Source organism: Rhamphochromis longiceps, linkage group LG20 (genome assembly GCF_057381845.1).
Source record: "Rhamphochromis longiceps isolate RC_006_pf linkage group LG20, R_longiceps_female_GT1.1, whole genome shotgun sequence".
NCBI lineage: Eukaryota > Metazoa > Chordata > Actinopteri > Cichliformes > Cichlidae > Rhamphochromis > Rhamphochromis longiceps.
The window spans coordinates 14,797,690-14,811,901 of NC_140576.1; the positions used below are offsets into that span (position 1 = coordinate 14,797,690).

Below are 14,212 nucleotides of genomic sequence, written 5' to 3' on the forward strand. Positions count from 1 at the left end.
GTTTTATATTAAGGCGGCTGAAGATTTTGTTGATGCCCAAATACCTGCAGCCTTTTTAAATCTACTGTGTGCACTACAGTTGAAGATGTTTGAATGAAACGCCCCTCAGACGTCTCAGAACATTACTGCAGGTCTCACAGACGGTCACTCCCTGCACAACCCTGGCTGTGATTGTAGAGGACGTGCCGTCTTCTGGTTGGGACGCTGCATATTATTCTGCACAAAGAGGTGGGAATCACAGGGAACCGTATACAGCAGGATATACTACCTTTATAATTATTAGCATTGGTACGGCCACTTTCTAAATCCTCTATAACAGTCTTCTCTGAGCCTGCCTGAGATTTATCTGCATGTGTAAAGCTTGGTGGGTTCAGCTGGAAATAATGTCTCACTGCAAATAATCAGCTCTCTCACTATCTAAAGGCATTGTTTTTCATTTTTAAATTGCACTCATGTGGTATGGTGGTGGGACTTCTTTTTGTAGCTTAACTGGATCTGTATTAAGGATTCTGTGAGTAGATTTCTACTAAGTGAATAGTAAAAGCAGTTAAATGGAAGAAAACATGTGATGTTATCCCTCTCTCCTTATAGATGTGCTCAAATGAGACTTGGCAAGCAATAACTTATCGAACCATTAAAAAATATCTACAATCCACACCAGTTTCAAGCTGCCAAAAACAAATAAACAAAAAAACCAACAACAGTCAGTAGTGATCACAGTGTAACAGTCATTCAAGCCACACTAAGGAATTTTGATTGAATTCTAATGACATTGCAGCAGCAGCACAGAGAGGGAGCTCTGCAGCCATAATTAACACGAATAGCATCCTGGCTGAGAATGTTCCCTTAAAGAAAGAGCTTTCTGTGACCTTTGTCCTGCTTACAACACAAGGAGTGCTCGCTGCTAGTGACTCATTCAGACTCGTGTTGCTCTGAAACAGCAAAACTGCTCTCTGGACTTGGACAGGAAGTCAGGCAAGAACATTTCACAAACACAGTGCTGAGCTTGACATTACAGGCCATAATTCCACATTTCACAAGTCCATCAAAGACCCTTTATCTGTTGATGGCTAGAACAACATTCCCTTGTCAGAGCCCTTGTTTTCCGAGATACAGCCAAATCCTGGATGAGCACGAGATAACAGCGGGTCAATGTCAGCTCTTTTTAGCAAGTGTAGAAAATGAGACGATATTAAGCATTTCCCTGCTGCCGAGCTGTTAGTCCATCCTGCAGTGTACACTAACACAGTCCTTGTAGTCCCAGATCTGCGCCCCTCACGGAAGTGAGTGACGGAGGGATAGGGCCGTTGTGTCACCAGAGGAGTGGATCTTGTAATTCTCCGGCTGCTGGTACGTGGTGTTGGAGCCGCAGTCGATGTAGCGATAGGCCTCCAGGCTGTTCTGGGACGTTCGCACCATGTACGAGGTTTTCACTGAGGTTCTGAAAACAGGAGAGGACAGAGATGTAAGAATCAGGCTGTTTACCATGTTGCTGTCACATCTCAACCAGTTAATTGCTCACAGAAGAAAAGCACGTTGCCACAGTAATGATTTCTCACAGCTCTGTAAGTGTGATATCGAGAACCACAGGGCACGAAACTGCACCTGCACAAATGACTTCTCTCTAGACTGCAAAACAAGAATTAAAGGGTTTGGGAAAAGAAAGAAAAAGCAGTGGGTTACCCAGTTTCCCCAAAGTACCTCACCCTGACAATGTGGTTTATATGTTAACAGCATCTCTTATCTAAGGCTGTGTTTACACTACTCGTGCAGAAGCCACTGGCTACAAGACAGAACCAGTGAGAGCTGAAGACAGGAAGCTTCAAACTGACCCTTAATAACTGTTATGGGGCCATTATGCTCGCCGTTCTCGCCCTGACAAACTGCACGGCACGACAAAAGTTTGATCACATGTGCTAGCGCATGCAGACAGCAATAGGTGCTGTCCCTGATTTTAAATCCTGTAAATCTGGTTCAGCTCAGTGATTTCTTTCAAGCCCCTCTTCTATGAAACCAACTCCCATTTTTGATTCACGAGGCAGACGCCCTCTGTACTTGTAAGACTAGGCTTAAAACGTCTTGATGCATGCTCAATCATCCAGGTAAGTAAATCTCCAAAAGTTGATTCATCTGGACGTCGCACTTTCAGTGGGAGAAACGTTTGATCACTCATCCAAGTGACTTCTTCAGTCTCAGCTGACTGCAGGTTTCCCCACTCTTATAAACAGCACATTTGCATAATGACTGAAACCAGCCCACTGAAGGAACAATGGGCTGGGAGGTCAGTTCCTTAATCTTAATTATGCAAATTCTCATGACCATTGATCAATAACCACTGATCAGTGGCCATGAGTACCATTCACAGAGAGTTGGGGAATGGCTGCAATCACAGCATTGTAAGATGGTGAAAGATGTACCCTTAGGCCCCCTCCTCAATTTAGAGATGGTCTTTCCCTTTTCACGTAAATGGCCTCCTTGACTCCGCACTCAAACCAGCGTTCCTCCCTGTCCAGGATGTGCACATCCTCATCATTGAAAGAGTGTCCACTGCCCTGTAGGTGTAAATAGACTGCAGAGTCCTGGCCTGACGAGGTAGCTCTTCTGTGTTGTGCCATCTGCTTCGCCAGAGGTTGTTTGGTTTCCCCGATGTATAAATCCTGAATCCTCTAAATATATAGTTCCTGATGGATCAGGTGACCCTGAACCCTCCCTAGGCTGCTGGGGGCTTCCCATGATGCACTCTTTCTCCTTCACTCTTGATTCATTAAAACGTCCTTATTTATGTGGGCCTTTGGCACAGCTCATCAGATCATCCACTCTCTGAAACAAGCCATTTTAGCTCCTCCCCCTTTTAGACCAACTTGTTCTGATTGGCTGCCCCCGCATGCTGCTTCATATGACCATATAGACCCTGTGCACGAGAAAATGCTAACTTCCTGGTTTGAGACAAGATGTAGGGGTGTACATTTCCGGTAGCTTCACTTTGCGATCAATCGCTACTGCGAGGATATACTCCAAAATCATGTCCAAAACTCAAAAACGGAAAGATCATGTTAAGTTACAAAGAGGAGAAGGTGGGAACACTCACCACTGTTGTGTCATAAAAAAATCTAATGATCGATTTTGACGTTTAAAGAGTTTAGATCGATCAGTTGTTTACATCACTCAACACAAGCAGAACTGCATTACTGCAGCAGAAGACACATCGTCCACATTCAGAAGCACATCTCTGTATAGTTATTATGATTTAAACAGGCAAAATGTTCAGCATTCAAACTACAGGTGAAGAATAGTCAAACCAGATGTTTCCCCCGTTATGTCAATATCAGCTAGTCAAGTACACACCTACACAGCATGTTAACAAACCGTGAAAAAAAGGTACACAAAAAATGAATGATTGCTGGTAACGGTTTCTATACATTAGTATTTACGAAGGGTATGTTGTGACTTACCTTCAAAATTACAGTGGTCCCTCGCTATAACGCGGTTCACCTTTCACCTCGCTGTTTCGCAGATTTTTTTAGTGCAAGTTTGCATGCTTATTTTTTTTTCTTATTTTTTTTTACGTCACATTGTGTCCTGCGTCCTGATCGCTGCAGTCGATCTCCTCCGTGACGTCTCTCCTGTACAGTACAGAATCGCTGCATCGATCGCTAGCAGTGTGACTCTGAAGTGCAGTGCTGTATGTCGACGAAACATTTTGCACCGTCAAAAAATAAAATTGGCTACTTGATTTCACCTATCGCTGGTTATTTTTAGAACATAACACCCGCGATAAACAAGGGACAGCTGAGAAATATAACAGTTGAATCCCTTTTCTCTTTTGCTCTGAGGCGCGGGGAAAAAATATAGACAAGTCGATGAACATCATTTACAGATATATTGGGTAAATGCCAAAGACATCTATAGAAATGTAAATCGCCGCTTGATTCATTCATTTGCTTAACTTGTTTTGGACTGTAAACAAGGCGCGAATAGGACACCGGAAACAAAGCTCCCCACAGGAGTTTCCGCACCGGAAGTAGCATATGCTAACGTGCACATAGTCTATTAGACATCACAGTGATTTTTCTGCTGCAAGTGTTAAGATAAAAGACAGAAGTAACAAAGTAAAATGAAGATAAAGATATCTGTCGGGGTAAGGACACTTACTGCATGAGTACGAGAATGTTGTGAACCTTGATGCTGGACATGGTGCATAACGTACTGAAAAAACAAAACACAAAGGCTCAGATTACTGAACTGGAATTCATGTGTAGGTTTGCAAAGAAGCTTAATTTCCTCTACAAGCTCAGGCGCAGACACTTACTAGACGTACGGAGCGTTACTGCCGATCTCCACGCTGACAGTGTAGTTCACCTGCAGAAGATTGACACAATACGTCACACCAACAACAGAAGTATTTCAAGAGCAGCACAGGAAGACAATTCAGGCCATTATCAGCAGTGAAACTACAGAATGAAGCAACCACAGCAACTCTTTGAGCTTTGTTTACTGCTTCAGCTGAGGTGATCTGCAGACAGAAGGTTGTTAAAACAAGAGGGGAAAACAAAACAAAAACACTGATTTCCTGTAAATGCTGGGTAGATAACAACAAACATTACTCAAAAAAAAAAAAGAGGAAATGGTGATTTTATCTGGCGTTTACTTTTAGCTAAAGATCTGCTGCTTCATTGAGCCACAGCGCTGTACTGAAGCAGCAGAGCTGAGTATGTGGGCTGTGTGAAAAACTGGCCAAATCTTCTCTGCCAGTGCCAAATGGCTTATTCAGTGACCGGCACATCCAGTGTGACAAATGCTGGTTGAAGCCATCCTCAGGCTGTGTGTTAGAGGAATAGTATCAGTCGTCTCTTCAGATTTTAATCATTCAGTTCTTTAGCACAAGGAGTTTGACTGCTTTGGTACAGCGCCTGGTTTACTGAGGCAGACCTGTTCTCGATCACATGTGGGGAAATGATACAAGAAAAATTCTGGGCTACTAACAAGTGTACTGTGAGAAGCACTTCAGCGTGAGGTGGATATGTGCAGCTGCGGCCGCTCCACTCGAGCTGACACACAACAACATACGGTGAACAGGCCCAGGCCACGATGCCATGAAGACAGCCAAGGGTGGAGTTAGAAATGTTCTTATTGATCTCACTGTAAATCAAAGGCCAAAAAACAGTCCTAATTATCAAACTGCTTGTGTGATTGAATGCTTAAATAAGCTGCCATCCAGCATCCTGTTGTAGCTGTACACAACCACAGAAGTGTGATGAATGAATCATGCTGCGGCTGCTGTGCTCTGATCTGCTGTCGATATTCAGTGTGCCACTTGTTTGTAAGCCTGACACAAGCGTGCAGGGGCGTTTGTATGTATCCCCCTCTAACTTAGTTAACTTCACCTTACCTGCTATGAAGTTAGAGTGAGCGGTCCTGACAACCACTGATTATTAGTTCTGTCATGTTTATGGTTACTATTTTCAGCTGTGGGGAGATTAGCACAGCTGTTGGCACCAGCTGCCACACACCCACACAAAAAACCAACAACACTAATAGGGGAGCTTGCAAATTGCTTAAAAATAGCCATAAGAGTGATATGGCTTATATGGAAAGGAACACTGACAGCAGTAGTGATAATGTATCGGCATCGATGGAGCGGAAACATTAAAATTGTGTAAAACAGCAAAGGAGACAAGCATCTTGATTGATTGTACTTTGAGTGGCTGAAATCCTGTACCTGACACGCGCTGAGTGGCAGCACTGTGGTGACGTTGTGGAGCAGCTCAGTCCCGATCACCGACTTCATGTAGAGGACCTGGGAGCTGATGCTCTGCACATGCACCGAGAAGAAGTTGGGGTTGCTGAAGTTGAGCGTGCTCTGAGTAAAATAAAGAACAAAAGACACACAGAGGAATAAAAAGACAGCACCTACAACACAGCCTGTTTTTGACACTTCTAGTTAAGTTTCATCAAAAGACACTCAGATGGCAGAAGCTATTATTATTATCAACATCCATTTACTACACAAGCAGAAAGTGGCAAAAGCAGCAACATCAACATGTTTTCTAAACTAAATCCTAAAAAATGTCAACGCTGTTGCCACGTTTTGCGGTTTCATAAAGGAAGCGTGGCCTGCAGAGTGCTTCAGTGCACTAAAGTGCAGATCTGAACTAGACTAGTGAAGCAGCTCTTACACAGTGCACAGCTTAAATGAAACCTGACGATTGTTTCACATCCTCAGATGGTTTAGAACCACTATCGTGATGAGGGAGACAACATTTTGTCATTCACACGCTCAACTTTTACATGAAGATAGTCACATAGCAAAGTACGACTCTGAATTAACCTCAACCATTCATTCTAAGATCTCGTATGTATTCAAGAGCGCAGGATTTGCTCTTCTGTCAAAAACAAGGAAAGCAAATGTGTATACTGATCAGGTATAATATTATGACCACTCTCAGGTGGAGTGAATAGCACTGATTATCTCTTCATCGTGGCACCTGTTAGTGGGTGTGATATATTAGGGAGCAAGTGAACATTTTGTCCTCAAAGTTGATGAGTTAGAAGCAGGAAAAATGACAAGTGTAAGGATTTGAGCGAGTTTAACAGGGATCAAGCTGTGATCGCTAGATGACCCGGTCAGAGCATCCCCAAAACAAAAGCAGCTCTTGTGAGCTGTTCTGAGTCTGCAGCGGTCAGTATCTATCAAAAGTGGTTCAAGGGAGGAAACAATAGAGAACCAGGAATCATGGGCACAGATCCATGGCTGGTCTTTGTGGTCTGACCCAACAGATGAGCTACTGTAGCTTAAATTTCCCCAAAAAAACAAAAAAAAACATAAGTTACTGTTTGTTCTGAAAGAAAAGTTGTGAAAATATAAGGTTCATCACAGTTTGTTGTGAATGAGGCTGAACAGCTGCAGAGCAGTCAGGTTGCCCATAACCACCAGCAAAAGCACAACAATGCATATGCAAATATAAGAACTGGACCATGGAGCAATGGAAGAAGGAGGCTGGTCTGATGAATCACACTAACGGTTGGTACTGCGTTTCTATCGCTTAAACTCGGTAACACCTGCTACAAGGATGCATTATGGGAAGAAGACAAGCCAGGAGAGGCAGCCATGGGCCATGTTCTGCTGGGAATCCTTTGGTCCTGAATCCATGTGGATGTTACTTTGACACATACCAACTACCTAATCATTGTTGCACATCATGTGCTTCCTCTCATGGAAACCATGTTCCCTGATGGCTTTGGCCTCTTTCAGCAGGATAATGCACCACAAGACTCATTCCAGGAGCACAGCGATGAACCTGGGGTGTTGACTGGGCCTCCAAATTCCCCAGATCTCATTCCAATAGAGCACCTGTGGGATGTGCTGGATAAACAAGGAGGCCCCACCTTACAGCTTACAGGACTTAGAGGGTCTGATGCTAACATCTTGGTGTCAGATACCACAGCACACCTTCAGGGGTCAAATGGAGTTCATGCCTCAAGTGCTCAGGGCTGTTTTGGCAGCACAAGGGAGCATACACATTTAGTAGATGAAATCAAACCCTTCTTGTCAAAGTCATTTTTGCACACTAAATATTTATTTGGTTTTATAAAGTGGAGCTCCTCCAGGTCAAAAAAAGAATGGAATCTTTTCCCTTCTTTACAAAACAACACGAGAAAGCACTAAAATGTGTTTAGCTGTCATCTGTGACGTTTGATGTTTTTTGTTACAGTTTTGGGTTTTTTGGGGAGGTTTTTTTTTTTTAATCTTGTTTGTGTGTCTATATTTACAAAAGATAAATGTCCAGATGTTTTTGGACACTTATTCAAGCTTTGCCTCTGTACAGCACCACAGTGAATCTGAAAGGCTCCGATCAACATGCAATCAAAGTACCAAGTGCTTGTTAGACAATTCCTCTATTTCCACAGACTCTAAAGCAACCAGGCAGGGTAACATAATACATTTCACCACTTCATTGTGTTTTGTTTGCTTTTTAAAAGAACATCTGTCATCTTCCTGATACAGTCTGTTTTCTATCAGCATCATCATTTCCTGCCACACCTCCTTGGACTTCAGACTGCGAGATATCAGGCTCTGAACAGCAAACAAATGCTAATTCAACACTCGGATTCATCTCCTGACCACTGTTTACATTAACTTGTTGTGGAATAATAAGAAAGCAGGGCTCTTCTAGCCATGAAACTGCCAGACTCATTTGTCTGGTTAATGCTGAGCAAGTGAAAACAGACAAAAAATGACTCCTAAGGTGTTAATGTGATGTTTTAGTTGTAGCAGCTGAATTCAAGCCAAGACTCAACACTTGAATCACGCTATTAGCATTTCAAATTCACTGTGGTCGTTGTGTTGCTTAACTGGCTGTACTTTCCCAAAGTTGAACTGAAATAATGAAACTGTCTAAGTATTTACCCACTGACCACATGTGATAAAGAAGAGCGTTACAGAAGCTGAAGATTGTTGCTAGCTTGCAAACCCGTCCTTCCACTCATTAGTCACTTCAGACACATTTGTATGGAAACACATCGGTGCTGATCCCACAGAGGAGTTCTTAGTGAAGTGAGACCTGAGCCTGCAGAGGCTGAGAGTTATGCTTTGTCATGCTGTTTGTGTAGATTATTAGAAGCTGTGATATGAAACCTACCGTCATGTTCATCAGGACCTTTGTGTTGTTGCGGTCGAACGTCACCGTCACCGAGCGGATCCCTCCGTCCACCACAACCACTGGACGTGGGAAAAGGAAGAAGGCAACAAGCGAAGAGGCCAGCAGGCAGAGCACAACTGACAGGACCACGTAGAGCTTCCTACGACACAGAGAGGGAAGGTTCTCTCCAGACAATGCACTCACCTCCTACATCACCTCAGACAGAGTGAGAGACCCACACGTCCAGAGGGAACAGACACAGGAACACATCAGTGTGCTGCAGTTACTCACGTTCTTTGGGGTTGCAGTCTTTGGTCATTGTACGGGATCAGTGCAACCAGTTCATTCACTTGTTCTGCAGAGCAAGAAGAAAAATGATGTTTAGCATTTCCCATTAAAACTGTTTTTTTGGAAACACGACAAAGACGGAGAAATTAAACACAGGACATCAGCTAAAAGTGCTACCCCTCCGCCTCCCAGGTAACACACCTGTGGTATCAAGTTCAAGATCCTGTGTCACCTTGTTTACATACAGAAAACTTACTCTGACCCTAATGTTGAGGTCACTGAGATTCAAACTCATCTGACATCTTAGTAGAAACACAAATGGTATTTGAATTTGAAGCTCCTACTTCCCCTCATTTGTGCGTTATTGCATTCACAAACTTGTCCATACAGCCTGCCTGCCCGCCCACTTGGCAGGGTGATGACAATACCCCGTCAGCCTTTTACAGCTAAGCAAACGAACCCCCAACTTAAAATAATAGCTTCTGTTTAACAGATTCACTGGTGCAGCTCTTCATGAATCTAATCATTACTCTAACACATTTTCTTAGGTGAGACACAAAATTGTATGAAGCATACAGCATAGTACCAAGTTATTTTATGTTGAGCACAGGGAACCATGCATAGCTATATGTCATTACTTACATTAATCTGCTCTGGGAGTACTATGGACAAAAAAGTACCAGATGTATGAGGTACATCTCATAGACCATCATCCTCAGACATTAGCCAAGCAAACAATGGGACTCCTGCCTCTGTGATGGACAAGGTGATTATGCTTCTGAAGATATTCCAGATTTGGAATTTAGAAGTCAGGAATGTGTGATTACAACAACTCATGCGGTTGTTTCTGTACATGCAGCTCTTTCACTTTCACCTTCTAGAGCAGTTTTTCCATACGGGAGGATCAGGGATGGTGAGAGAAAACAAAAACTCAATAAATGGCACTTAAATGCCGACATCACCCCCTGGCCTCTCTGATGTCTGACAGGCTCATAATTGTACAGCTGTGCCCCTTCATATCTGTACGAATGTACATTTTCAGCATCTTCTAAACTAGTGTTTGCGCCCACGTTTCTTATTGCTGGTGTCACATGGCCTCATGTGAGGTCAAAGTTCTGCGTTATGCACGGTGGGTCATAAACTCCATTAAAAACATTACTTTAAGTGTTTTCTTAGTGGATAAGTGCAGACCAGTTTTCTGGACAATCTAGTAATTTCTTGATTTTTCCATTTGTTCACAGAGCTTCAAAACCTTGCAAAACAAACTCAATGTGTCTCGTTCAGAATTACCAGCACAACTTTAGCTAAATGTCAGTATGAGCCAACACTGACCATGCTGGCTGATATCTGCATCTTTTATGTCTAATATATTTTCTTATATTAGTAACTAGACTGTAGTCAACAGGATTTATGAAGGGGTTAAAAGTAAAATAAAGAAATTATTTGTTTTCTCTATATGGCTCTGCTTTACTGTACCTACATTATACACAATCCAGTCCTTCTTGGTCAAACTTTAGGACATTTAAACGTCACAGATTAGAGACCAACAAGCCTTTTACGACACTTAAAATGTTGACCGTGTTTTTTTCCGTGCCAAACACTTGAAAACACCTTTTAGGAATTCTGCGCCTCATCTCTGGCGTTAAATGAGCAGAAACTGTCCTCATATCAACACAGACTGACTGTCCGACACTAACGCTTACTGATTTATCAACTCTTTCTACTCACCTGAAGGTATGCGTCCAGTGCCTTGGCAGGTCGGACAAGTTACGCTGTCTCTGCCGGTGAACTCCACGTACGGGAACTGGGCTATGTCCTCCCGCCGGACTAGTCCATCCAAAGAGTCGTTATCGGAGTCTCTGCGTTCAGTGTACCGCGTTACCCTCTGCTCCTCCGGGAGGAGAGACTGGCTGCTGCTGCTACGAGACCACCGCGTCCCCATGGCGGGTGTTTGTGGGTGGTAAAGACAGCAGAGCCAGAGTCTCCCGTTCGGAGGTGGATAATAAGGAGCCCCCCCAGAAAAGTGAAGACTCGGTGATTTACAGATAATTGTGTTCGGTAAACGAAAACACACCAAATGTCGCTGAACGCGCAAAGTTTACGCCGTGCCTCAGAGTGACGTCTCTCGGCTAGCTAATCTGCTAACGCACAATTTCTCGGTTAGCACCTGTGGTGAGTTATGGGAGACGTCCGTAAGCATGACTGAGTAAACTTTAAATACCCTTTAGACAAAACTAGCTGTCGTTAGCATAAAGTCACATCTTCCAACAAAACAGCCTCGGACTCCCGCCGCTCCCTGTTACTTTCTCAATAAAGTTTACATATTGTTGCCTTCACGTAACCTAAGTGTCCGATCCAATACACAGCAAATGCATAACAAATCGTTAGCTTCATAGCATAATTGCCTAAGTCATTGACTTAGGCAATTATGCTATGAAGCTAACGAAATGCTACTGCTACCAATGGTAACGAAACGAATTTTCAATTCAGTTATGTCGTGTTTTACAAGTCAAGCATTATGACATTTAGCCATAAATTATTTTGGAAAATTGAACTTAATCTATTATTGACACACAGCACAGTTTGAAACATCTACACTACAAATGGCCGTTTAAATGAAACACATTTTTATTTCTTACAAGACAGCTCTTTAAAATTACAGACTTCATCAAACATCTCAGTGTTCTGAGTGATGTTAAAGCATTTGTTTGTTTTTTAATTTTAACTGTAAGTGAAACAATTAAGTGCAATATTTATTATGTTTTTAAAACACTTGAACGCATCCAGAGACTTGCCAACATAGTGAGAATGACAACTCGCTGCTGCCATCTAGTAGAAAGGATTTGGGTAAAGCAGCTAAAATGGATTCTACGCTGAATAAGAAAAAAAAGAAAAGAAAATTACAGACATTTATTTCAGCATCATGTAAAATTTAATAGGAAGCAGTCTCTCACGTACTTATATGTACCCACAACAGCAACATTGTATGCAATCATCAGTCATCAGTTTCTCCTGCAAGCCTCCTCTTCAGCTTATCATTCTCTCTTTGCAGCATTTTATTCTGAAAAAGAAGTATTAAAAAGACTGAGAGACTCATTTAAAGCTTTCGTGAATATTGGAAATATTTAATTTCATAAGCTCTGTAAGTTCTTTAACAGAAATAGAAAAAAAAACAGCCATGACAACTCAGGACTGACCTTATGTTGGAGCGCCTCCACTTTTATGTCTCGTCCTACTCTGTGTGTCTCCTCCTTCTTTGAAACCCGAAAGGCGTCCCCAATAACTGAGACCAGCACGTGAGACTAAAAAGTAATTCAGAAAAAATCACATCTGGGACACTAGAAGCCAGAATATGTCATTCAGCTGTGGATTTGTAGTCTTCTGCTCTACCAACATCAAACTTCAAAGTTGGTCTTTAGTTTCAGCCTTGGGAATACTCACAAACTTTGCGCTCTGAAACAGATAACAGTGGTACGTGTCCGCTGCAGGGTGCTTGGCCACAAACCCAAAAACTTTGGGTGAAGAAGGATGGACAGCACAGAAGGAAATAGTAGAGAGGTTGCACGAGTACAATAGGAACTGAGGGAAGGGAAGATGATGAGAATTAACATTTTAAAACATCATGAAAGCTGAATACATCATGAGAATGAGCAGTTTTGTAATTAGGACACTTTTGTCACACACCTTGGTTTTGTTTTCCAAAATGTCTATCCCACTCAGAGACAGGAACAGATGGACTTTGCTCTTCTTTGCAGCTTTCTCAGAGGAGAATTCATCTGAAGTCTAGGAATGACAAAAACACACAAAATTGTTTCATTTAAACAGTATAAATAATCCTGCAGATGCACACAAAGTTGGCCTTTCCCTACTAGAATACAAGACTATTTTAAAGGGGTACATTATAGACAATAATGAGAGTCTGCAGCCATGTTAGCAGCCCTGTAGGAGCTGAAGCGGTGGCTCTAATAGCTCAAGCATAATTAAACCAATATATGCATGTCTGCAAGCTAGCACTTACCAGCTGCCCAATTAGGTGGAGCAGAGGCGGGTGGTATTTACATATTTGGTCATGAGTCAATGCACTGGATACATTGACGCTGCTCTATTATTATGAGCAGTAAAAGGGTTTATGAGACTTGATATGAGTATAAAGAGACAGGACATAACAAAATAGGGATACAAAACAACCACAAACACAGAGAAGAAATCATAAAAGTGAGCAAAACAAGTACAAAGAGGAACAAGACAACCACTCACACAAAATAATCACAGAGACGCAAAGCAACAAAGAGGCACGGGGCACTACAAATAAATACACAGCAACCATAAAAAGGCTAAAATGGGACATCAAAGGGGTACAAACCAACCACACACGGAAGAATAACCACAAAGAGATGCAAAATGACTACAGAGTGCCACAAAACAAATACAAAGTGCTGAAAAACAACTACAAACAATGAAAACGTACAACAAAGCACTAAACAACTTAAAAGCGACAACAATAGCCACAAAGACACAAAACAACTACAAAGTTGTGAAAAATGATCTCAAAGTTGTGTAAAACATCCACAGAGCAGTGTAAATGATTTCAATAACAGTTTCTCATATGTGGCGTGGCAGAGGTGTTGGGCGCTCTTTTCAACACTTCATGTTGTCAGTGTGGAGCCGATGGTCGCTGACTACATGAATGCATGATCTATGACACCAGCACGACTAAAAATAACATTGTAAATGTATTAAATATGTCGGTGGCTCACCTTGAGGTTCTGAGCGGCTTCTTCCAGGATCTGTATTCCATCGGGGCGGACCACCTCTACTCGACCGAGAAACTACAGTTTACAGAAACAAGTGTTGTTTTTGTTTTTAATAATAGTAATAATAAGAACTTTACTTAGCATTTTACTTTACACAGTATGTTTTTTTATATATATATTTGGTTGCTACCTATCAAGTATACAAATAAAGTTGAATAAAAAATAAGTAATCTCAGAGCTGAGAATATTTTTCAACACTCTGCAACAAAACTGTGGCTGTTAAAGATCAGCATTTACCTTTACTGGAAAGGAGATCTCAACGTCGTCTTCCACGTCATTCATCTCAACACTCGTACCAAACTAAAGCCTGGATCTGTCAAAGACAGACATAAATTAGGTTTAAATAAATATATATTATACAAATGATCTAATCAACTATATAAAGAAAAGAAGTGCTGGAGATTTCTTCTTACCTTTTGTAAATATACCGCAAACGGAGTGAATTGGCTTCCAACTGCAGGGAGTGTAAAG

At 42.1% G+C, this 14,212-nt stretch overlaps 2 protein-coding genes across 2 annotated transcripts; both read right to left on the minus strand.

Annotated features, from left to right (window-relative positions):
* Positions 1–1,115: 1,115 nt before the first annotated feature.
* Positions 1,116–11,294, minus strand: LOC146645087 (transmembrane protein 106C-like). The gene is made up of 7 exons (XM_085394138.1): positions 10,656–11,294; positions 8,931–8,994; positions 8,640–8,799; positions 5,720–5,860; positions 4,310–4,359; positions 4,153–4,206; positions 1,116–1,441 (listed from the first exon to the last, which is right to left on the minus strand). The coding sequence occupies exons 1-7, from the start codon at positions 10,867–10,869 to the stop codon at positions 1,276–1,278; spliced, it is 849 nt and encodes a 282-aa protein (XP_085250264.1). The 5' UTR covers positions 10,870–11,294; the 3' UTR covers positions 1,116–1,275.
* A 351-nt stretch (positions 11,295–11,645) lies between these two features.
* LOC146645088 (PTB domain-containing engulfment adapter protein 1) lies at positions 11,646–14,212 on the minus strand. Its single transcript, XM_085394639.1, has 7 exons — positions 14,155–14,212; positions 13,979–14,054; positions 13,685–13,756; positions 12,612–12,710; positions 12,369–12,506; positions 12,125–12,229; positions 11,646–11,988 (listed from the first exon to the last, which is right to left on the minus strand). Exons 2-7 carry the CDS (start codon positions 14,021–14,023, stop codon positions 11,923–11,925), a joined length of 525 nt encoding a protein of 174 aa, XP_085250765.1. The 5' UTR covers positions 14,024–14,054; positions 14,155–14,212; the 3' UTR covers positions 11,646–11,922.